The 24,147-nt window shown below is 45.9% G+C and overlaps 3 protein-coding genes across 5 annotated transcripts; 1 reads left to right on the top strand and 2 right to left on the bottom strand.

Moving 5' to 3' along the window:
* The first annotated feature begins 7,070 nt into the window (after positions 1-7,070).
* Positions 7,071-17,916, top strand: alg12 (ALG12 alpha-1,6-mannosyltransferase). Its single transcript, XM_077004788.1, has 10 exons — positions 7,071-7,093; positions 14,366-14,552; positions 14,669-14,801; positions 14,892-15,065; positions 15,173-15,367; positions 15,460-15,564; positions 15,654-15,876; positions 16,210-16,379; positions 16,473-16,548; positions 16,634-17,916. Exons 1-10 carry the CDS (start codon positions 7,086-7,088, stop codon positions 16,869-16,871), a joined length of 1,509 nt encoding a protein of 502 aa, XP_076860903.1. The 5' UTR covers positions 7,071-7,085; the 3' UTR covers positions 16,872-17,916.
* On the bottom strand, positions 10,386-13,624 carry creld2 (CRELD disulfide isomerase 2). Its single transcript, XM_077004789.1, has 10 exons — positions 13,259-13,624; positions 13,014-13,096; positions 12,800-12,910; positions 12,601-12,692; positions 12,337-12,513; positions 11,670-11,768; positions 11,336-11,419; positions 11,126-11,221; positions 10,866-11,006; positions 10,386-10,725 (listed from the first exon to the last, which is right to left on the bottom strand). Exons 1-10 carry the CDS (start codon positions 13,382-13,384, stop codon positions 10,646-10,648), a joined length of 1,089 nt encoding a protein of 362 aa, XP_076860904.1. The 5' UTR covers positions 13,385-13,624; the 3' UTR covers positions 10,386-10,645.
* On the bottom strand, positions 17,481-23,862 carry zbed4 (zinc finger, BED-type containing 4). Of its 3 annotated transcripts, XM_077004781.1 has the most exons (3): positions 23,640-23,857; positions 21,987-22,286; positions 17,481-21,884 (listed from the first exon to the last, which is right to left on the bottom strand). In XM_077004781.1, the coding sequence occupies exons 2-3, from the start codon at positions 22,078-22,080 to the stop codon at positions 18,295-18,297; spliced, it is 3,684 nt and encodes a 1,227-aa protein (XP_076860896.1). In that variant the 5' UTR covers positions 22,081-22,286; positions 23,640-23,857; the 3' UTR covers positions 17,481-18,294. The 3 variants fall into 3 exon arrangements, with proteins under 3 accessions (XP_076860896.1, XP_076860894.1, XP_076860895.1); XM_077004779.1 differs by having other exon boundaries at positions 17,481-22,286; positions 23,640-23,862; XM_077004780.1 differs by lacking the exon at positions 23,640-23,857 and adding an exon at positions 22,556-22,956 and having other exon boundaries at positions 17,481-22,286.
* Between the last annotated feature and the right edge of the window lie 285 nt (positions 23,863-24,147).

The raw sequence follows: 24,147 nt of genomic DNA, 5'->3' as shown, positions 1-24,147 counted from the left end.
GTCCCGGTAGTAAGACCAATCAGTGTTGAAAAAACCGGCCTGCAAACTGTAGCGTTTCCTGATTGCAAGCATTAAGGTCTTGCTTTGTGTGTTCAAGCCCCCATCAAAGAGAGCCCTCGCCCTGGACCCACAATGCACTGCCCACCCACAATGCAGCGATGACGCTGCGAGAAAGCTCAGGGTCGGCCGGGGTCGTAACCGAGGTCAATTGCCTCATTGTTATTGTTGACGTCTGTGCGCGGTGCTGATTCTACAGCCCGTCCATTCAGCAGAGCGGAGCTGGCGGCTTGATGCTTCCCGGCTAACGCAGGGGACAGAGGCAGAAAGGTTGGCCCTCCTGCACCATGTGACCAAGGGTGAGCGTCTTGATTGGCCGGCCCTAATCATGAATTTCAGTAGGAGCAAGTAAGTAAGCACAGACTCTTGAGTGAGTACTGATACTTAACGCAGGAGATATGGGATTAATTGCGAACATCCATCTTTATATACATCCACCGCATCTTAGACGGTTAAAATGGACTGATTTGTAACTCGTCCAGGTTGAGATAAAGGCCCCTGAGGAGGGTTAAAAACAAAGAGTATTTTTCCCTGTTCCATATTGTTCCAATAAAAGAGTTTTTCGTCACATACCCCCAATGACTACGCAAGTGAAATAATGACCCCTTTATTGCTGTTTACACTTGCACCACCAGGACTGCTTGGCAGGCAGTATATGCCGCTGTGTGTGTGTGTGTGTGTGTGTGTGTGTGTGTGTGCGCACATTTAGAGCCAGTTTCACTGCATTGCATTATGTGTACATCTCCCCGTGCCTGTGTGTGTGTATATTCACGTTTGTGTATTTCAGCACGTTTCCACTGCCGCAGGTTTTGGTCTGACACGTATGTCTCGCGTCTCCATGTCCCGTTGCAGGGTTTCTGCGCAGGTTCTTGGCTCCGCGTGCGGTGTGTGTGTGTGTGCGACGTGTGTCTGCCGTGGGGCTCTGACTCGCTGCTTTGTTGGAGGATCGGAGCGTGGTGGAACGGCCCGGCCCGCCCTCACAGACCTCCAGTGTTCTGACAGCGAGCGAGGTGATGGCAGCTGCCACAGAGGGCCCCTTGTCCGGCCCGGGGAGAGCCGTGTGTGGCGGGAGACTCCGCAGCTCTTTCCAGTTACCGGCCCATGCGGGGGCCCCCCGGTTACATTTCAAAACAAGCACCCTCCTTCCACTTCCCTCCCTCTGTCTATCCCTCTCTATCTTGCTATCTTCTCTCTCTCCATCTCAAAATCTCGCCATCTTTCTTCCTCGATATGTCTGGCATATGGGAAAGGTTGTATTCTGACCATACAGAGGAGTGAGGTGTGTCAGACTTGGGCGAATGTCAAAGTCTGAGACCAGGAACGGCCCGGTTCAGGCCCGGTTCAGGCCCGGTCTCTTACTGCAGCATTACATGAGCATAAAAGGTGAATGAGATTAACTAGAATCAATGACATCCTCCAGGCTTGACAAAACAGCCATTTCTAATCAGAATTGACCAAGACATGTAACACAGGAAGGATTCTTATTTTGAACAGCATGGTGATTGTCGTCAACCCGAATCTTGGTCTAGATCTTACCGCAGCAAAGAAAGTTAGCATGGGTCATTCACTTTGAACAATTTATTGCAACAGAGTTTGATACTGTGTGTAGAACTGGTGTAAATTTGTGCCAGCTTGTTACATAATGGCCATTCTAAGAGCAGCCATCTGGGCCTCATTATCTTGGCCTGTATTTTGCAGCATGCGAAATGTGTGTGTGTGTATGTGTGTGTGTGTGTGTGTGTGTGTGGGCTGCAACAGGAAGACAAGTGGGCAGAGCAAGCCTCACTGTTCCCAGATAGCCGGTCCTCGGCACTCATCCGGCTGTGATTGGACCACGTGGTCTCTCTCGCCTCCAGCCACTTGCCAGAACACAGGCACCCAGGAAGTGGACGCTTTCTCTCATTAGGCACCAGTCATTAACAAATACAAGACCAACGTGCCCATTAACACCTGCCCAGAATGTTTGACTAGGCTTGCCTCTTGTCTGCTTTGTCTTACACACACACACACACACACAGGTCAGTAGGGTTAAGCAGCTCAACACAGAAACCAAAACAGAGTGAGGAGGGTTTGTGGGAACAATCGCGCGTTCAGAAGGCAAATATGCTTCTTATTCCAGTTATTTCATTTATGGTCAGATGATCTGAGATGTTCTTTGAGAGACATCTGACTGATGTTCATACCAGAAGGAGGTGCAGGCACGCAGAAGGTGGGAAGGCGGGGCTTCCTCCGGGCAGCCATGCCCACGTGCCCCCCCCCCCCCCCCCCCCCCCCCCTAATCGGGGCCCTGCGTGCATGCGTGTGATTCGTTTGTCCTGTCACTGCGTGTCTGCGCATTCCTGCGCATGCTGTAACTCCCTCGAGCTGGAGCAGGTGACTCACGTGTACAGTATCTCCCTCCCATGTGTGGATATGTGTGTACTTTTAGGGTGGTGGTGGTGGGGGGGGGGATTGCTTATTGACAACCAGGGTCAGGAGGTGCGGTCCAGGAGGCCCGGTGGAAGCGATGGATGGAAGAGACGGAAAACTCTGGTGCTGGGATCTGCAGGGGTGAGAAAGTGTGATGCATTTCAGATACACCACAAGCCTCCTTCTCCATCTCTGGTCCCGTAACAGCCCAGGCTCTCAGATCAATAAAAGTCCTACTCATAAACATCATCTTCTCCCTTAGGCGAGAATAGGACCCACAGTGGCTTACTTCAAACATCTGGGTGAGGAAGTGCCCCCCAGGAGAACATTAGGTTCCTGGCAGAACTTTACATGGTAATTAGGACAATTCCAGGTGTTCCATGTGCTATTAGGCCATTTATCCGGCACCCTACTGAATTTTGGTGAGACTGACCTCTAGTGGTGAATGTTACAAATTGTCCAGTGAGGAGGAATTGCGCTGTATAAATGATATTGTCTAAAAACGTACTCCGATTAGGACTGTGGTTGAAGAACGTTGACCTTCAAGGTTAAAGAAGATAAGGGAACGTGAGACCATAGCAGAACTTCATGATAAAGCGGCTTGGGAAGCAGAAACATATTTTAAAATGTGCCCACACCGCACACCGTTCTTCAATGTCGCGATGAGACTACATTTGAACCCTTCCAGATTTATCTTAAACGCAACCAGGATCGACGGTGGACATGTGGTACATAATTCTGCATGTAATTTTCACGTGTCTGTTTTGAATCACTGGACCATCTCTGTCGTTACTCAAGGGGGACTGAGCCCAGTCTGTTTGTGACAGCGCAAATCCCCCGGGGGCGCGCATGTGCGTGTATAGCTGATATATGTCCCAAACTGCTGACCTGTCAGAACCCGCAAGGGAGCCCTGCTGACACAGCCCAACTCCACCAACAGGACTGCAGAATCATCGCTATACCCCTCTGCCCCCACCACCTCCCCACCTCTCTCTCTCTCTCTCTCTCTCTCTCTCTCTCTCTCTCTCTCTCTCATCCACATCTGTTACCTAACCTCTTGTCATTAAACATGAACAAAATTATGTAAGGCTTCCGTGATGTGGCTTATATTGAAACTCTTGGGGAGAAATATTGCTTTATAATAGAGATCATCCATAACACAAAACCAGTGTGTGGAGGGTGGTGCACTGTGGGGGCTAGAGGAGGAGGGAGGGGTCCACACGTGGCCCATGTTGCATCACCCGCATCTGTGAAAGATCTGCCACGACACCGGTCTCTCTCGGTGGCTGGGATCCCTTCGCACCGAACCGTAAACGTGCAGAAAGGCGCTGTGCGGTTGCACGCCAGGCTCGGTCCAGCCCGCCCGGGTCACGCGGGGCGTTGCGCGAATTCCACCGCTGAGTTTAAGCTGCTTTCGTAGACGGCAGCGGCCCGGTTGGACGATCGTTTCCTGAGGTCGTCTGGCGGATAAAGCAGAACCATATGAATTAAAATTGCTCAGGAAATGAAAGTGCCTTGATAGCGCAAAAGAAGAGAAGTCTGCTCCACATTAGGTTCTGTTTAATAAGCAAAAACAGAAGTATCCCGGTTTCATAGCTGCAGTCGCCACGGCCTTTCATGTGGCTACTGAGCTTATGGTAAACAGAAGCAACGGCTAATTTTCCCATGCATCTGCATTCGTAGAGCTAGGCCTGATCTAGGCGACGATCATCTGGCCCTCTGATCAGACGTCTAGCTGTTGAATTGGCTCGTACGTTAATGTTTGACATGCCATAGCCTTCAGTTATAAGGCAAATAAGAGAATAAGGATTGTGTGTGTAATTGTATTTGTTACACTGAGAGGGGTGACCTTGTTCATTCGGGTTTGTTTCCAACCATCCGTAACAGGAACAGAGGAGACCTGCTTTAACTCAGAGCAATCAGTTACAACTCGCATCGACCGCAAGTACGTCACCACCCTCATTGGAGGTGAACCCACCCCCCCCAGACAAAGCGCTCGTCCAGATCACAGACGTCTGGGTGTTTATGGCGTGAGGTGAGTGGGAGATCAGAGGGCAGGCGGGCACTGATCAAAGGGAGACGGAGGCACGCATCGCTCTCCTCCGCCCACGGTGAGCCCACCACCAGCCCTCCAGGTGGCGCCCCCCCCAGGGGGTAAACACGGCGGCCGGAGCGAGAGCACCAACGCTGGCTCTGGCCTCTCCAGCACGAACACAGCTGGGCGGAGGGGAAGGGAGCGAACGGGGTCGGTGAAATACAAACCTTTACGTCGTCTTCAGTTTCCAAGAATGTGGGGGAACCTTTTGAACCGCAAACTGTCGTGGAATCAGGTTAAGATACTTCCGTTTAGGAAATAAGCACAGCGCCTGACCCCAAATGCCTGAGTCTCGTGCCATGGCATGCTGGATTTGACCTTGGGCCGCTTCCACACAGCTCAACGTCTCCGATATCATGCAGTGCCGAGTGGGCAGATCTCCCTCCTCCTCCTCCTCCTCCTCCTCCTCTTCCTCCCCCTCCTCTTCCTCCCCGCGCTGCCTCTCTGAGGTTCAGAGCCGAGTGAGCAGCTGTGTCCCCCCCCCGTGCGCTGCCTCTCTCAGGGTCAGAGCCGAGTGGGCCCCTACAGGGCAGCGAATTTGTTCGTTCTTTTTGATAACGGTCCGAGGTCCGGCTGCATGTAGGAAATGCCACGACCACATCTGAGAGTCATGGAGAGGAAGAGCGCTCCAGAAAAGAGGGTCTGAGGAAAAACATCACAGCTGCTTCTTATTGAGAGAGAGAGAGAGAGAGAGAGAGAGAGAGAGAGAGAGAGAGAGAGAGAGAATATATCTGCCTTGGTGAACATAGACCCACGAGCACCGTTTCCCTCAGAAAAGTTTAATTCAGGTCAGGAGGGTTCTTGGTGTCCGTTCTTCTTATAAATGTGAGCCAGCCAGTCTCCTCTTACCACAAGAGATCAATGAGTTCTCAGTCAAAAGTCTACTGAGGGGAAAAACCACTTAATCCCAAAACAGCCCACATTTCACATCCAGTACATATTTCTCTTAATCCAGATGAAAAGTTCTAGCACACTATACTCAAGATGATCTGCGTCTTTGCGTCTCTGGGTTATCTGGGTTAGCGTTGTCCTTATGATCAGTCACTCTAGCCTGAATGTGCCTGCATCGTTGCTTTGCTTGGTGGAGGAGAGCCGCCGAGCTTCAAAGAAACATCACAGACGCTCTACTACTGAACTACCACATAAAAGTGAATATTTGAATTCCTCTGTCACTACTACATTGTTTGCTCGGCAGACCAGACTGCAGAGAAGTACAATAACATCAGAAGTAGAGTATAGGTATTCCTCTAGTCTTCACTACGCACGTGTCACGTGTCATCTCCATCTATGGGAATGAATGGGAGTGTAAATAAAGGCGAGCAATCAGTGATTAAGATATACAGTACAGTTGAGATCTTTGGCTCTGTTCGAAATAGACTACTACATACTGGATACTGGATACTGGACTCAGTATATACTGGATACTGCATACTGGTCCTCGTAGTAGTATGCAGTACAGTTTCCAGTATGCAACAAAAGCAAAGCACACTACGGGGTCACGTGATCGTAGTGTTGCATGATGGGATGCAGTACACCATGAAGATAGCTCTGTTCGCGTACTGGAATATTTTGCGGAAGTAGTAGGTCATCCGGGTATGTTTCGCGTACTGGAAATTTTCATTTTGGTCACATACTGCATACGGCATACTGATTTGGGGCTCGATCAGTACGCCAGTAGTATGTAGTAGACTATTTCGAAGACAGCCTCACTCTCTGTCTCTCTCTCTCTCTCTTACACGCATGAACACTTGGTCTCTCGACCACAGACACTTGCCACATCCCACTCAGGGAGGGGCTCATGCAGGTAGTGTGGACACAGAAGTGTGCTATAGCCTGTACACACACTGAACTGTTATGATCTCCGCATGGTGATGGTGTGAACTACTACCCCCCTGTCTCCAGAATGTGATGTCAGTTAGCAATAAGGACCTTTAAATACCAGTGGTGCCCACAGAAAATATTTGTAGGGAGAAAAGGTGACGTGACGTCACATCACACTAAAAAGGTGATGTGACATGATGGAATTTCAGGGCATGCAAATTGATGCAAAGAAAAATATACTGTTTTAGTGTAAAATATAATTTTAAAATCCCTGTAGTAGTATGCAGTTTAGTATCTGGTATACCATACTATGGGGTCACGTGTAAATATGAAGATTCCACCCACTTGGGAAAGATTTTCTGCCACTGTTGCATGACAGGATGTAGTAGCTACACCACAAAGACAGCTCTGGTCACATACTGGGGTGGCTGGTTGAAATAGTGCGTCATCTGGGTATCTTTTGCATACTGGAATTTTTTTATTTTGGTCGCATGCTGATGTGGGGCCCAATCAGTACGCCAGTAGTATAGCTTTTCACAAGTGGGGGAAAAGATTTATATTCACGTGACTTCGTAATGTGACTTGCGTTGTTGTACTACGGTATGATTCAGGCTATCTCGAAACAACACACTGATTTTTATCACAATTTCATGTGAGAAAGTAAAATGAAAATGACCAGGAATTGTGTAATTTGTTTATTCAAATGAAATGGTAAGTTTTATTTTTTTATATATAAATATTTTTATAACATCTTCTGGAAGCTTCTCTATATAATGGATTATGCTGCACGACTTCCAGTGAAGCTCTGCTGAAATTAGAAAACATTAGAAAATCATTTCAAAATGGTAATTTAACCAAACAGAAGGACATATTGAAACAAACATGTGTTTTGGAGGGAAAGGGGGTGTCCTTGTTCAATACTGAATTTTAGAGACAGATTTTCTCAGTCTATGGTCTGAACCTAAACCTGACAATATTCTTCTCTTAAAGTGCCTGAACATCTTTGAATCGTCAGGAGCCCGTTCTCTCTCCAGACACACAGCAGAACTTATGCTAAACGCCAGTCAGCTCTGCCTGACAAAAACCTAAATAATAATGATCTTATAGTGCCACCATGTGGTCAGGATTCAAAATAGCATTTTTGCCACTCAAAAGTATTTAATATAGTGGTCCAAACACCGAGGCAATTCTGTGCCACTCGGAGAGCTATTCGCTTAGGTTTACAGTTGAATTTACACATTCAACTTACCATTACACATGCAAGTTTTCCCCTTGCTCCAACTATCTTGTCACACTCTTCCCAGCATCAAAGTTAATTTTCCTAAACCACATGCTTTTCTCACCTACTATGGAGTCAAATTAGGGTCTTTAATGGTGACGAAAAAATAATAATATCGCAAATATAAGATTAGCATTTTACGTTCCTAATTTGTTTCTGCAATACTTTCCCTCTTTTGCGTTTCTTTCTTTTCTTTGCGTTTCACATTTTATGTTGCTGCTTTTTTTTGCAATACTTTCTCCCTTTTGCGTTTCTTTCTTTTGTTTGCGCGTCACTGCTTTTCTTTGCGTCTCGCATTTTACGTTCATAATTTTTTTTGCGCTTCTCTCTTTTCTTTGCTCCGGTTTTACCCTCTGTGTGGGGGCCGGGAAAGAGGCGTGGCCAAGAGCGAAAGGCGTGCTGTGAATTAGTGATGGGATTTTCGGCTCTATTTTGAGATGCGGCTCTAATGGCTCTTCTTACTGTGGAGAGCCGGCTCTTTCGGCTCCCAAACGGCTCCCCATATATATTTTTTACATTATTAATTAATTAATAGCTTAATACTAATTTTATAACATTTTGTTTCATTATTGACATTGTTAAGCACTTGTGATGAGTAAAAATGCTGCATAACAATGCTTTATAAATAAAACTTTTATTATAACCAATTATTAAATGATCACAAAATAGTACCAAAATAGAACGCAATACAGCTTGGTCAATTGCCTGCCGTTTCCACAAAAAAAGTGGAGATAACTTTTTTTCAGTGTTTTCCCACCACATTATTAACTGAAATCTGCGTGTGATTGGTAAGATGTGTTGAGCACACGCTTGACATACGGGCGTGGAGACATTCTTTGCAGTGTTGTCCGAAACGATATGTGGTAGTATAAAGAAACACCCCTCAAACACAGGGGAAGGAACATTTACCTGACAAATGTTGCATTGTGTTCCAGGTTTGAAAAGTGCTAAAGTAGGCTAAAGTACTTGAAAATGCTTGAAAATGTAACTGTATTTTGTTTCACAAAAATAGCTGTCTGACTGAATCGATGTGATATAAAAAGCCAAATTGTTTCGAATCATTTCGAGTATATGTATAAATATTTAACTTAAGTTTAAGGTGCTGGGAAATATTGAAAATGGACCTTGAAAGTTACGTTCAAGTGCTTGAATTCCACCTTGTAAAGGTGTATGAACCCGCCATACATAACTTTGTTCACTGCGCTGAAGAGGTGCACGACCTCACTTCGCACGGGGGTCCTCACGCAGGGGCGGAGCCACCGCGATTGCGTCATTTTCGGCGCACGGACCCTCGCGCTGGTCGCGACGCGCCAGGTATAAACTGGCACAAACTGAGGAAATAAACTCTCCGCTCTCTACCACTGGCAGAAACAGAGCAATACGTGCAAGGAGAGGGAGAGACAGCGAGGCACCGAAGGACAAATAAAAACGATGTTGGAAAAAGCTGTGGCACTTGCAGAGCACAAGCGCAATACTGAAGGAAAAAGCGGCTCCCAAATAGGATCCTAAAACGGCTCCCATTGCAGAGCCGGTTCCAATCGTTCACTTCAAAGAGCCGGCTCTTAGAACCGGATCGTTTGCGAACGACACATCACTACTGTGAATGTTCAGCGTCAGTTCAGCTTCCTTCCACTCGCTGAACTGAACTGCTGCTGCAGCGCATCTGGTGTGTTAAAGGAAGAGAGAGGTCGGGTGTGTGCGAGGTGGTGGCGCATTTCAGGGCATTGTTTTTATTCGCTCAGGTTTTCAAAAGATCATTTCAAACCGACCTCAGTAAAATGTTAATAATAATATATATATTTTAAACGGTCAGTTCAGCTTCCTTCCACTCGCTGAACTGAACTGCTGCTGCAGCGCATCTGGTGTGTTAAAGGAAGAGAGAGGTCGGGTGTGTGCGAGGTGGTGGCGCATTTCAGGGCATTGTTTTTATTCGCTCAGGTTTTCAAAAGATCATTTCAAACCGACCTCAGTAAAATGTTAATAATAATATATATATTTTAAACGAAGTTTTAAAAGGGCACTTTTGTTGATAAAGGGCAGAGTTGGTGGTGCTTTAGCACCTGATGTCTATGTCTGCACGCATATACCTGTGGTCCAGCTGGGCGACCGTCTGCCATGATACCAGTAACCAAATTGCCGCGCTGTGTGACGGTTCAACTGATGATGCTGAACGTTCACAGCACGCCTTTCGCTCTTGGCCACGCCTCTTTCCCGGTCCCCACACAGAGGGTAAAACCGGAGCAAAGAAAAGAGAGAAGCGCAAAAAAAAAATTATGAACGTAAAATGCGAGACGCAAAGAAAAGCAGTGACGCGCAAACAAAAGAAAGAAATGCAAAAGGGAGAAAGTATTGCAAAAAAAAAGCAGCAACATAAAATGTGAAACGCAAAGAAAAGAAAGAAACGCAAAAGAGGGAAAGTATTGCAGAAACAAATTAGGAACGTAAAATGCAAAATGCTAATCTTATATTTGCAATATTTTTTTTTTCGTCACCATTAAAGACCCTAATTTGACTCCATAACCTACAACCTGACCATTAATCCAACAGTTACAGCCTTACTCGACCCATGAACCAACCCCAAACAGAGACCATGAAATTTTTTCTGACTTTTGTGTGTACTTTTTGAAGTGTGAGGACATGTGATGGAAGAAACAGCACCTAAAACATTAAGAGGCAAAAATTCCATCTTCTGGATTATAAGCGAGGTCACAGATGGACACAAGACAATATAATAAGACTTTATTTAACTTCACAAAAAAAGAAAAGAAGAAAATAACGATAAAACCCAGAAAACGGACTTCTCCGACTTCAACCGTGGCAGTAATGCGGTCCCGTTTGTCCCATTTCCATAGTACCGAACTGTCCAAGTACTGGGCGAACGGAAGTGCAAGTACACCGAGTGCTACGTATTCCTCATGACTCTGAACAGACATCTGGAGCTGTTGCTGCCCCCTGGTGGCCAATGTTTGTAATACAGCGTCATGTCACAGGTCTTCGTGTTCTTTTACTTGCTCGGCAGCATTAGGAACCTCAGGATCCGACCCACGCTCTTCTTCACTATTCTCTGATGAAAAAAATAAAATCCCCATAAAATCAGCATACTATATTAAAAGCTGTAAGTAGCATGAGAGGGTGAAAACAATCATGGCATATCTATATAATTATGAACACCCAAGGCTTTAAGGTGAATAAATATAGGAGTACCTGCTTCTGGCTGAGGAACACAGGCACCGTCTTGCTCTTGAAAGCCGCTGATGCACTGACACTTGTAGCTCCCCTTTGTGTTGATACACTCCTGGTGCTCCTGCGTGCACACCGCATCGGTCTGCTCACACTCGTTCACGTCTGCCAGGAAAGCAGAGGGCAGAGATGTCACCGCCGCCAACAAGCTCACCCCTGTAGACGGGGCAAACGAACGTGTACGGCGTCCGTCGCCCAGGTGGGCGCAGGGAAATGGTACGTGCCTGTACAGGTGCCCTCCTCGTCCGCGTAACCCTCGGAGCAGGCCAGGCAGTCGCCCGGGCCGGGGCCCTTACAGCCGAAGCATCTGCTGTCACACACTGTGTGGAGAAAGGAGCGGGTGAACCTCTCTCACACACACACACACACACACACACACACACACACACACTTTGGGCTCTCTCGGGCTGTGATATATAGAAGCATTCACGAACCGCCGCAGGAATGCGATCCGTCTGTGTTGATGCAGTATTCTGCACCGCTGCACGGAGGAGGGTCTCTGGAGCATTCGTCGACGTCTGAAACAGAATTCATAGAAAACCGAGAGAAGATGATTCGTTGGACCGCATCGCCAGACGCTCACTTGACCCATCTAAACATCACCACCTGGACGCGTACGCAACCTCCAGTTAAATGGATATTTTCACTAGGGGAAAAAAGGCAGCAGCAGCAGCAGCGTATATATGAAGCTCAAAGCAACACCAGTCAGATTACAGCCCCAGGTGTGTCTGGGTATGTTGCAGTGGGCCAGGGAGACGCGTCCCTCACCGATGCACGAGCCGTCCTGGTCCTCCTCCCAGCCCTCTGTGCACTCCTCGCAGTCCTGCGCTGTGCCTCCAGAACACTTCGTGCACGCAGGGTGACACTCTGAACACAGCAAAAGCCATTACAGTCTAGGCCCCATCACCATGGGAATCGGCCTGAAACCGTCCTGTGGTTTACATCGCTACTGGTTGGCACAATCTAACACCAGTGCTGCACTGGTTTAATCAGATGTCCAGATAGATAGATAATTTATTGATCCCAGAGGGAAATTCTTGATGTGAATCGAAATTCTTCAGTCACATCTAGTTGTAGTCATGGTGGTGATTAAGATATGAAATCATACACCTGACTGCATTCTACTTTTAACCAATTAATATGAGGACTGCTATTGTCGGTGTTTTGCAACAGCCTGCTTCCTTATGGCTACGTCATGAGGCATGGTGACCTTTTTACGTGATCACTGAACTCGTACGACATGTCTGTCACTTACAATATGATGTTTTATTCTATACAAAACCTGCGTTGATCTACACTGTCCACCCCATCCGTCATGACTCCTCACTCTTGTTCCATTGAATGCTAGCATCAAAAACACTGTACTCACTTGTATGTATTTACCTCTAACAAACATACAAAGAAAAAAAACCCCAGTATGAACTGCGCTTCTTACCTTTGCACAAAGAGAAGGTATCGTTCCTCGCCTCACTGAAATACCTCTCAGCGCAGTCCAGACAAAACTCGCCTTCGTAGCCCGTGTCACAGGTGCACTTGCCGTTTCCGCCCCTCGTGCCATCGCCATCACACTTACCGTTGCCATGGCAAGGTCTCTCGGAGCCCCCTACACAGGCTAGACCAACACAGTAGGAAAGTGACTTGGTGGAAAGGTCACCATAACATCCAACGGAAACGTGGATTCAGGTGTAAAATTGCTTACAGTTACAGTCTGGTCCGAACGTTCCCTTGGAACAGCACACTTTGATAGTTTCGACACAAAACCAGTGATGCAGGTCCGGGTACTTTGCTTTCCTGAAAACAGCAAAGACCTACAGCTCTGAACATCCTTTAGCAAAGCAGCTGCACCTGAATGTTACAACTCAACCACGAGGTTCAGGAGATGACCTTAAACGCCTCACCTCTTGAACCACCAGGTCTCAAACTGCTCCTCGTGTTCTTCTACCATGTGATTACAGTCAAAGCTGCTGCTCTCGCACAAGCTCTCCAGGATCTCCACCAGCCGGATCTCACTGCAAAACCCCGCGTTACGGGTACACGTTACAGGTGAACAGTGTCAACAGAGCCGGACACGAACGTGTGGAGACCAGAACCGGCCGCCTGAACGGACCTCACCTGGTCTCGTATTTGGAGAGTTTCCTCTCTTCCCACGCGGTGTTTCCACCTCCGAAGTTTTTGTTTGCGGTTCTCTCGAAGCCCTACGACGACAGAGAGTCACAACACTGCAAGACACTATTGAGAAGGTCTTGAACATCTCAGCGACTTCAACATGGTCCTGCAGGCTCGGTCCACACACCTGAGGCCACCGGACCGCGCGCGCGCGCACCTGTACAGCCATACACACACATACACATACATACCTTGTTAAAATTATCAGTTATTTGTTTGCAAGTTGAACATAAAGCTTTGAAGTCCTTGGCGTTGCCATGTCCAAACGATAAAATAAAAAGCAGAAAAAATATGTTAACTGTTTCAAAAAGCAACATGTTTAAGATGGCTAGCTAGGTTAACTACAAAGATCTGGATGGCATAATGAAAGGTAGCTACTATTGTAAGAAAAACACAACAAACCAGAAAGAACCTATGTAAGCTATCACGTTGTAGTTAACAAGTAGCCATGGGCATCAAAACGTAATGAATAAACCACAGGTATATATACTGATGGATACGCAAAGCTCAATACTCCCATGCCGGTTTCAGCATACACTTCCGCCTTAACTCAATGTTACGATTGTGGCTTCTTGTGATTCGACAACACTCCCGTCAGTCAACGCGTCAACCAATGACATTTTGCCACGCGTGGGGCTTCTGTTTCAAACCCTACGCGTCGGAATTAATTGACGCAGGTTTTTCACTTATCGTGATACAACTTTAGTCCAACGCACACGACTCGTCTTTAATTTTAAAAATAAGTAAGATAAATAAGGAGAAGTACAACTCATGTTAAATGCTGTTTATAACATTTCTAAAAAACGTAGCCACAGTTTTGTCTGTGGGAGAATAAATACATGATCAATAGATCATACAAAATACAATCAGCATTTTGGGTCCAAGAGTCAGCAGGGATTATAAATTCAACGGTCTGTCGTTAGTAAAATTAGCACAGTAAAATCAGACAACCAACCGTACAAGCAAACGTATCAGTTACATCCTAAACAAATCTTGAATAAAAGTTCTAGTGTGGTATACGGCGTATACTGTTCTGGGCAGAGAAAATAAAATGGGTTGAATTGGGTTCACACATAAACATAACAATAAAATCCATTTGCACTGTATTGAACTGTTCCTAAAGTGCTTTTGTTTCTTAGATTTTCATGGTACCGTGTTATCACGTAAGAGAAAGCAATTGCTGGTTGCATATTTGCATATTTCTATATAATAACAAAGACACTTATTTTGTATTGATCACGTGCTCTGTGTGCGCCATGTGAATCGACCCTGACTTCCTGTGTCTCGCCGGCACGCAGCACGCATGCGCAGATCCTCCCTTCCATGATGGCACGGATAGGAAGAGTTACAGAGCTTCCACAGTTCTTTCTCATGCTATTCGTCGTCGTCCTACATTTACTCGCCTGCCCGTTTACCAAAGTCGAGGAGAGTTTTAATTTACAAGCAATTCACGACATCCTCTATCACAAGCTTGACTTGGACAAGGTAGGACACTGTAACTTCTCTAGCTGTGTATCTGTTGTGATGGACTGGTCGCATGTGAACTTCAAAACCCAAATCAACAAGGTCCGAATCAGCTGCGCCTGTGTTCCTCTTCGCAGTATGACCACCACGAATTCCCAGGTGTGGTGCCCCGCACCTTCATCGGTCCGTTATTCATCTCTGCTCTCAGCGCCCCACTGGCTGCTCCACTGTCTTTCCTCCAGGCGTCCAAGTTTCATTCTCAGATCCTGGGTATGTATGTCCATACAAGAAGCTTTCCATTGGGTTTCCATACTGATGTTCTGACGTGCAGGTTACTGACCTGGTGAATGTTCTCCACAGTAAGAGGCGTCCTGGGCGTCTGCCTGTGTCTCACACTGTGGTACGTGCGGAAAGAGGTGCGGAGACGGTTTGGATCTGTGGTCGCTGGCCTTTTCTGCCTCATCTGTACATCACAATTCCACCTGATGTTTTACAGTACAAGGACTCTCCCTAATGTGTTCGCTCTTCCTGTAGGTATGTGATAGGAAAGCGAGTTCCTTTTCAATGCAGTGGTCCATATTAAAAGATGCTATTTGCTTATTACAATTTACATACTTATTGACTGAAATTTGATTTCTCAGTTTTGCTGGCGTTCACGTCCTGGCTGTCCCAACGGCAGGGACCTTTCGTCTGTCTGTCTGCGTTCGCCATCGTCGTGTTCCGCTCGGAGCTGTGCCTTCTGTTTGGACTCATGCTGCTGATGTCGCTTAAGTCCAGGAAACTCAGCATTGCGAAGTTGCTTTATTACGCTGTACCTGCAGGTGTTTTGTCATTGGGTAAGTGCTGTCGTGAACGTGTTCGCTGAGAACTTCGTGTTGCCTTTGTGAGATCGGAACACAACTCGCAGTGTCTGTCTTCGTCGTTGCAGGCCTCACTGTTGCTGTGGACTCTGTGTTCTGGAGGAAGCTGCTTTGGCCTGAAGGCCAGGTCCTCTGGTACAACACCATCTTGAACAAAAGCTCAAACTGGGGAATATCCTTTGTCAAAGTTTTAACACGAATCATCGGTTCTCTCTATGTATGTCCTTGGCTGTCTTTTCCTTAACTTCCTGTCCTCAGTAAACCTCCCCCTTTCTCTGGTACTTCTACTCCGCTGTCCCGCGCGCCCTCGGTGCGTCGGTCGCCTTCGTCCCGCTGGGTCTTCAGGACGGGCGGATGCGGCCGCTGCTGCTGCCCGTGTTGGGCTTCGTCCTGCTCTACTCCCTCCTCCCGCACAAGGAGCTTCGCTTCATCATCTACACCTTCCCTGTCTTCAACATAGTGGCGGCCCGGGGCTGTGCTTTCATGTGGGTTGAATCCAGTGTGGCAGTGATGCTTGGGCTATTGGGTTTACCACAGAAGTCGGGGTAGAGATGTAATAATTCGCTCGTTGCGGTTGTGCTGTATGCTACTGCTTCAACGTTCTGGTCCTAGAGTGCCCATATAATGCATATTTTAATGTTTTCTGGGCTCTCATAAATATGCAGTTTATGAAGGGATAATTTAGCATGCGACGTGAGTCAAATTTGGGTTGTGGGGAAGCCTGTGGTCCATTAGCAGCAACACAAGGGAGTGATGTGTACATATTTTGCATTTACATGACCAGGAATCCTAATCTGTCTTTAAATTGTTTGTTTCAGTATAAACAACTACCAGAAATCATGGATGTATAAGCTTGGGTCTCTTGCTGTAATAGGACATTTGGTGGCAAATGGTCTGTATTCAGGACTCTCATTATATGTTTCACGGCACAACTACCCAGGAGGCAAAGCCTTACAGGAACTGCATAGATTAGTGCCAGCCAGTTCAGGTATGTTTCATTTTTGTTCCAACTGATGGAATTGAGCAATCCCCTACTAAAATGCCAACAGTCAAGTTTAATAAGCAACTCTGTCTCTGTTAGATGTTTCCCTACACATAGACGTACTTGCTGCACAGACAGGAGTCTCGCGCTTCTTGGAATTAAATAGTAAATGGAGGTGAGTGACCATCAAAAATACATTAAACACATCACACTTTGAATTGAATATATGTTCTCCCCCTCAACTCTGTTTAATTTTATAGGTATGACAAGCGAGAAGATCTGGCACCTGGGGCGTTACTAATGAAGGACTACTCGCATATACTGATGGAGGCAAACACAACTCTGATCTCACAACTAAGTGACTCTCATCGACCTTTAACCTTTATTCAGGGATACGAAAGCCTGCAGTTCAGTGTATACCAGTTTCCACCCTTTGATATAAAATTAAGCAATAAGCTGGTGATACTACAGAGACTGTCAGATATTCAGCCAAGCTGATGGGACTTAGTGATTTCAGCAAACTGTCTGCAGACCAAAAAACATTGGATAAATGGTCCTGGAGTGTTAAGTGTTTTCTTATTAATGTAAACATGCAGGAGAATCAAGCTGGTATTTATCTGGGAAGTGCAGTGCCACACTGCACATGTTCTCGACTCTCAAGAAAAACTGGTTTGTGGCCCACGTTGGCTCGCCTTTTGAGGCACCTAGGGTTGTGTAACGGCTTGGTCATCTGCTCACCACTTCCTTTTAGAAAGAGTAAAAACATGCCATTACTGTAGCACACGATGCTTCCTGTATAAGCATGGAAATACCTCTAGCGAAGTGATTTTTTTTTTCTTCAAATAGTAATTACAATGATAGCTCAATTTTTATTTTTTTGAAAAATGCTTTTGCAGTGTGGCAAAATGTACCTGAGCACTGACTGTAGTTTTGCCTACACTGTTCATTCTTTAATGCAAAGACTACACAGAAATGGTTGTTATTTTGTACATCAAAGGTGAAGTTCCCTACACATCTGCCAATTGATCATAAGTAATATGCCACTATACTGTAGATGTAAATTTAGGATTAGAATTGGTTCACTAATAAATCTGAAAATAAGAAATATATGCAAGGGTAAATCTTTTATTAAGAAATAACCACAACAATTGTATGGTTCCAGTTTGAATGCTTACTCTTTAGCAAATGATTGGAAATCATTATTTATAAAATGTACATTAACTCAACATTGACCCATAATTTAATACCCCAGAAAAAAGACTTGTGCTTCAAAAATTTTCAAACAGATTGTTCACCCTGAAGTTACAGAACTATGTTATATAGTAATGTTAAGAAATTTTAACACGTTCAAAACAAAACTAATTCTAATGGACAGTACCATAAGCCACAATATCACAACGTATGGATTAAATTAAACATTAAAACATATTTTCAGTCACAGCATTTCTTTTTGGGCCATGTTTATGTAAAAACCAACAAAAAAAAACAAACAAACAGTATTCAGCATCTGTTTCTATTTTACATCATCGAGTCAAAAGACTGACAGGGTTTGCACGTCTGATAATATTTACAGCATTTTGACCTGAAGTAGTTCATATAAGGCACAAGGAGAAAAGACGACCAAGAAAAGAAACAACCTGGCCATAAAGAAGTGAACAGCAACACAACTCCTACAGCTAAGTACCCCCCTCCCCCTTTCTCCCTGAAAACACTCATTACTGGGTACAAGACATACTCCAGTTCTGAAGTGTTGGACAGTAGTACACATACGAAGCATTTATTAACATTATACGCTCTGTATTACGATTCTAAACATCAGTGTAAAATCATAGTTTAAAGGGCCATATCAGAAGTGATTTGGTCCTTGCTCTGGGTTCATCCAAGTCTTAGAAACAACCTTGCACACATAAAAAAAATGTTCTCAGTATTGAAAATATATCAAAGGAAGATTGACCTTTAAAAACAAGAGTCCTTCAAGATTCTCTAACAATGGTCGGGACTGAGACAGGGCACAATTCATGCTCGATGTGCTGAACAGAGTCTCTGCTGGTACAATGCTGGGTGGACATCCCACATAACGCACGGCTACTTTGGCAAGTTCGGGCCACAGGAACTTTTTGAGATTCCAATAATCCAAAGGATCACAGCTCTGGTCAAGTATGTCTTCTTCCAAATACTCCGTAACAGCAAGCTCTGATGACTTCGGTCTCTCCTCTTGCTTAATCTTATGCCTAATGTCAACCATCAGGGACCACAAGTTGTCTTTCTTTGTTGTAGGGCTGTTGGATGAAGCTGGGACCTCACTGTATCCGTTAGACAATGGAGATTTAGTTTCTGTGGAGGTAGATACGTACACCTTCTCAAGTTCTCGTATGAGGTCTTGCTTGCACTGCTCTGCTTCATCCTCAGTGAACAGTGAGGTCTTATACCGAGGGTCCAGCATGGTTGCCCATGTATAACGTGGGTCGTGAAGTGCGGGAGACATTTTGGTGACCATGGACTCTTTAAGAGACTTGAGCATGTTGTCGATGCCCATCGTCTCATCAAACAGCATGTCTATCTTGCGGTTTAGGATATGAATGAGTGGTATGACCTGGCCAAGTGTGGCAGTGCGATTGCTCATCTCCTTACATGCTACCTCAAAGGGCTTCAGAGCATTGCACACCGACTGTATCACCTCCCACTGGTCACAGCTTATAAGTTCCCTGAAATTGCACTCTAAGGACATTTCGTCAATGGCTTTCTTTTGCTCAACTAATCTTTCAAGCATGAGATACGAGGTCTTCCATTTGGAGGGAACATCCTGGACCAGCTGGTTTTCAGGCAAGTCGTAGGTCTTCTGCAACTCCACCAGCTTCTCCTTCGCCGTCGCCGAACGATGCACTCGCTCGCAGATCTTTCTCGCAATGCTCAACAGGTTCTGCACCATCCTCTGACTCTTTATGGCTTCATTCACAATGAGGTCTATGTTGTGACCAAAACAATGCATGATGGTGTGTCCACTGTCCTCCAGTGCACTTCCAATGGCTTGATTATCAGTTACAGTGAATCCAATCTTCAGGCCTGAGGAAGCGATCCAGGTGTCCCAAAGGTATTCAAGCTGCTTCTGTATGCTTGGCATGTTATAATCACAGTCTATTGGGGAGACACGAAGCAAAGCTGAGCAGTGGAAATCTTGGCCCTGAGGTCGGACACATGACTCGAATGTCACCCAGTGGGCCATGAGAGTCAGGTATTCACGGGTTTGGCTGCTTACCCATATACTTGTTGTGAAATGGATAATTCCACCCTCAGCTTCTTTGAGGTGCGTCAGGACAACTTCTTTAACGCTTTCATACATTTCAGGTATGGCGGTGCTGGTGAAGTACAGGGAAGAAGGTAGAGAATACTGTGGTTGGAGGTATTCCAGTAATCGGTTCAAACCAATGTTCTCAACCACAGCCGATGGCTGAAGATCCAGTGCAAGCATTTCAGCAATAAGCTTGGTGATTTTTTTGGCAACAGGGTGGCAATCGTCAAATTTCTCGCCGCTCTCCTCATATGTTGAAGTGTCCATGAGCTCTTGTTTGACTTGAATTTCAGCAGATGACACATCGCCTGAGATAGTACTATTATTTTCAAGTACGTGTCCGTGAAACCTCTGCATGTGCCTAAACAAACAACTAGTGCCTAAATTTGTCGTTTTTTTGCCCCTGCTTATTGTGCGGCTACAGTGCAAACAGACCACTTTTGTTGGGTCTGCTGAAGAAATGGAAAAGTGATTCCACAGCTTTGAAGTCTTCTTACTAAAAATGGGTAAAGGTTGTTTCTTCTCGCTAGCAGGGCTGTCGGTGGCACTGGCTGGCATGTCCTCCTCTGCACTGAGAGTGGTATAGTGAGACTGGGGGGAAGCTGCTTTGTCATTTGTGCTTTTTTGGTTCTTGAGGACGTCAGGATGCCGTCTCATCAGATGCCGCATCAAACAGCTTGTGCCAAAGTCCCCACGTTTGCCACGACTGATGACACAAGGACAGTACCGACACAAAGCCTTGAGCTGGTCGACTGGAGAGACGATGAAGTGGTGCCAAACTTCCGATTTCACCCGTTTCATTATTTTTTTGTTTTGTTGGAAAACTGAGCTTTGATCTTGGGTTTGGCTTGGGCCTTCAGTTGACTCTTCTGGGGAGGATGACAGAGATATGTGTTCACCTTTCGTCCCAAAAGACACACTGAGCGAAGAGTCTTGTCCAGAGTGATATGTGGCATCGATTAACTCCTCTCTTAAATCCACATGTTCAGCGTCGTCATTGGGCACTTCATCTGATATGGTTTCAGGAGAGGATGAGGTACAGAGAGGTTCCTTTTTTATCTCCACGGGGTCTTGCATGTGTGCGTGAGACAGTAGTGTTGGGGGCGTGGTATACGGTGGTGGAATGGTTGAGCCCTGTCCATTTTCCTCAATAACAATGTCTCTATGGGCCCGCCACATATGGCGAATTAGACAGCTCGTTCCCAAGTCTTTTCCATTTTTACCCCGGCTAAACTCATTCATGCAGTGAATGCACACCGCTTTTGAGCTGTCTGCAGGAGACAGATAAAAGTGTTTCCACACAGCCGATCGTCTCCGTGAACTCGAGCTCTTAAGGGGTGATCCTGAGCAATCTGCCCCCACATCCATGGCATCGTCGTTATGGTTGCTAAAAGAATGTGGGGACGGGACAGTGAGAGAGTCAGCCTTGGCAATCTTTTCTACTTTTGGCTTGACCTTGTGTGACGCGTCTTTGGATGCTACATCTGTGGCTTCTGCTAAAGAGGTGGACGGTGAGGTGTGATTGTTTAAATGGGGCTTGTTGATGCTAGCTGCCAGGTCCCCATTATTTGGTGATATAATGGGAGGTATTAAAGATGAGACAGAATTTGACGAAGCATTTGAAGAATCACTGTCTTGCAAAAGTACAGTGGGGTGAGCCCTTCGTACATGCCTCATTAAACAACTAGTACTGAGGTCTTTCTCATTTTTACCACGACTGAACTCTTTCATACAGTACATACAGATTGCTTTGGTACTATCGCGAGGCGATATAAAAAAATGGTTCCAAGCAGGAGACTTCTTTCTAGGGTTAAGAGGATTTCTGATGGACGACAGAAGACTTTGTGTGACGGCATCCATTGCAACGTCATAAAGAGTACTTGTGTAGCCACTCAATAAGTTACAATAATCGTCATCGTTGCTTCTAGTCACAAAGGGGCCTACAGCCCCATCAAAGGAGAACATCTCATCCTCCTGAGCACTCTCACCCATTTCAATTGGTTCCTCTTTGATATGTGCACCTGTTTCGTTTGCTGAATTGTCCTTATCAATTTCGGTGTTCTGGTTCTCATCTGAAATGGTCGGAGAACTTGGACAGTCCTGCATGCTGTAGGCTTCTGCTTCTGGGTCATCTATTGAATGTCCATCAACCTGAGAGGATATATTATCCGGTGTCTCCATGAAGGGTGAGGATATTGAAGACGAGTCTTTAGCCAGTGTGTCTGTGGGACAGTAAGAGGATTGTTCATCTGGAATCTCGTATGGAGTAATGCTGTATGATTTAAATACATAACCATATTGCCCCTCGATTTTCAAACGTGTACCTTTGGCCTCTTTCCTCTCGTCGTTCTCCATGGAACCATTGTGTTCCAGGTGCACATTCGCAGTCTTTTGAGAGAGGCCCTCCTCTCCATCCATTGTAGCAGACTGGATTTCTGCTAAGAAAGAAGATTTTCTCTAATGAAAGCAGCTTGTCAAACGTTGAAGTGTCATTGGCGTGGATCTTTCTTCTATGTCCCAGCAGAGTGTTCACATAAGTATGTTATTTTTCGAATCCAGGGGAGGAAGACGTATCCGACTTGTCCATCTAGGAAAGTACACGAATCTTGTTCACTTTGTGGAATCTAAAAATGAGAGAGGAAAGACAAAGAATGTTCTCATTAAGACAATAAATGCAGTCAGGTTCAAATGTGGGCTTCTCATGAAATTGCCTATGCCAACACAGACATTGTTCAAATTACTGTATTTAAAAAGAGCACATTAGTGTCAGTAAAAATGCATATCAAGTTCATTAAATAAAGAACCAGTTCTAATATATAATTAGCTATAGTGACCAACAGCCATTCAGTAATGAGACTCGACAAAACTTTGACTCAAGTAGAAAAATACACACCTAGACGATGATAAAAGATGTATGATTATCGTGTTATGTACACTTTGTACCCTCCTAAAAAAATAATGTGTTGCACTTGACAGAACTCCGTTCTGTTGGCCACTTAGTCCGGAACTGCATTAGGAACCACATTACAGTCTCGATGTCATCACATTTGTTCACATTTCACAAATAATAATAAAAAACCCCCCAAAGCTCGCGTTGTAAATACAAATAGCATGGTTTGGCAATTTGTGAATTCAAAAAAATAAAATTTTGTTTAATAATTTTGTCCGGAATGAACATTGAATTGGCGCTAGGCGGCCGCGTATTTGTAACTTGTGTATCCAGCTACAACCGGAGTCCCTCAGTATTTGGTGAATACGTCGTTTTAAACACATCCACGTTCACACGGCTAAGCTAGCAAGGTGAACTTTTCCGGGTTGTCAGTTCCTCTACGGTCGTTGAGTCCAGTCAGTTAATAGCTGGTCTAAAACAGCTGCGTTTCCTCACAAACAATAAGTGCGACGAAAGCTTTTTTACTACCGACCCGGGGTAAATAAGTGGAGCACGTCAGCCCTCACGTTTGAGGTGTTGGTGCTCCGATAACTCCACGGTTCCGACTCCCTCACTGATAAATACCGTTTAGCCGTCACACATTTTACCCACAAACGTGAAAAGTTCCCGATAAAACACGAAGTTGGTCAAACCCGTGAGGACGGTGTGTGTGTGTGTGTGTACGGCTAGCGAGGCTACCTCCCCAGACAAAAACACGAGACGGTTCCGCTAATGTGGGCCACCCTACTGTCACATGGACCCGCAGCACTGACAGAACCAACCCGGAGAGAGCACACTTCATCCGGGACGACGTCTGAGGTCCCCGGACCAGGTCCAAGTGACGAGGGGACGGGTAAGTACCGAGTAAAGCCCCCCCTCTCTCTAGGCCACGGGTGCGGAGCCATAACCTGGCGAGGCAGAACCCAAGATCCTGGTGGAGCTCGCAGAACCAGCCCGGAGAACTGGATCTAACCAAACCCACACAAACGTCTCTCGTTACGACTGTTTCAAGCACTCGACGCGGTGGGGGGGATAAAAGTCAACGTACCTTCGGTTCCGCGTGCGGTTCGGTCCGTTTGGGTTAACGAACGGTTAAATAAACACATATGATTGATCCGAGGGGCAGTAATTCGGTGGCTTTGTCTCCAGTGCTGTTAACACTCGGCGGCTGCAGCTCCACTCAGCGTCGGACGGAAGGAACACGCTCTCATGATGTCATGGGGTATTAGGGCTTCCAACATGGCGGCCGGGGGTAATAAAAACACAAACTAAACCGAGACGAAATGACGGCACTTCTGAGGTCACGCGGCCTCGCCGGCGCGTCCACGTTCGTTCGGCACCCCAAAACGCAACATTTCACGACGTCCCCTAAACGACTGTGTGGGGAAGAAGTGTGTATGTAGCAGTGTTGTGATGTTAGTAAAGCAAACATACGGGGTTTCTTGACCTGGGGGTCTCTCTCAGGGGCACAGGGCGCCATCAGGGTGGGACAAGAGCAACACTTTTGGTATTTAAATGTGGACTTTCATCTTCATTTGCATAAACTTGCCAGAAGC

Source organism: Brachyhypopomus gauderio, chromosome 5 (genome assembly GCF_052324685.1).
Source record: "Brachyhypopomus gauderio isolate BG-103 chromosome 5, BGAUD_0.2, whole genome shotgun sequence".
Classification (NCBI taxonomy): Eukaryota; Metazoa; Chordata; class Actinopteri; order Gymnotiformes; family Hypopomidae; genus Brachyhypopomus; species Brachyhypopomus gauderio.
This window is presented reverse-complemented; position numbering and strand designations above follow the sequence as displayed.

Coding starts and splice junctions, on each gene's coding strand:
- alg12 (XM_077004788.1), top strand. Junction 14,553..14,668: donor ACAAGCTTGACTTGGACAAG/GTAGGACACTGT, acceptor TCCTCTTCGCAG/TATGACCACCACGAATTCCC. Junction 16,380..16,472: donor ATTAGTGCCAGCCAGTTCAG/GTATGTTTCATT, acceptor TGTCTCTGTTAG/ATGTTTCCCTACACATAGAC.
- creld2 (XM_077004789.1), bottom strand. CDS start 13,384: ATGTTGCTTTTTGAAACAGTTAACATATTTTTTCTGCTTTTTATTTTA. Junction 13,097..13,258: donor TAACTGATAATTTTAACAAG/GTATGTATGTGT, acceptor CTGTCGTCGTAG/GGCTTCGAGAGAACCGCAAA. Junction 12,693..12,799: donor GAGACCTGGTGGTTCAAGAG/GTGAGGCGTTTA, acceptor TGCTGTTTTCAG/GAAAGCAAAGTACCCGGACC.
- zbed4 (XM_077004779.1), bottom strand. CDS start 22,080: ATGGATGGAGAGGAGGGCCTCTCTCAAAAGACTGCGAATGTGCACCTG.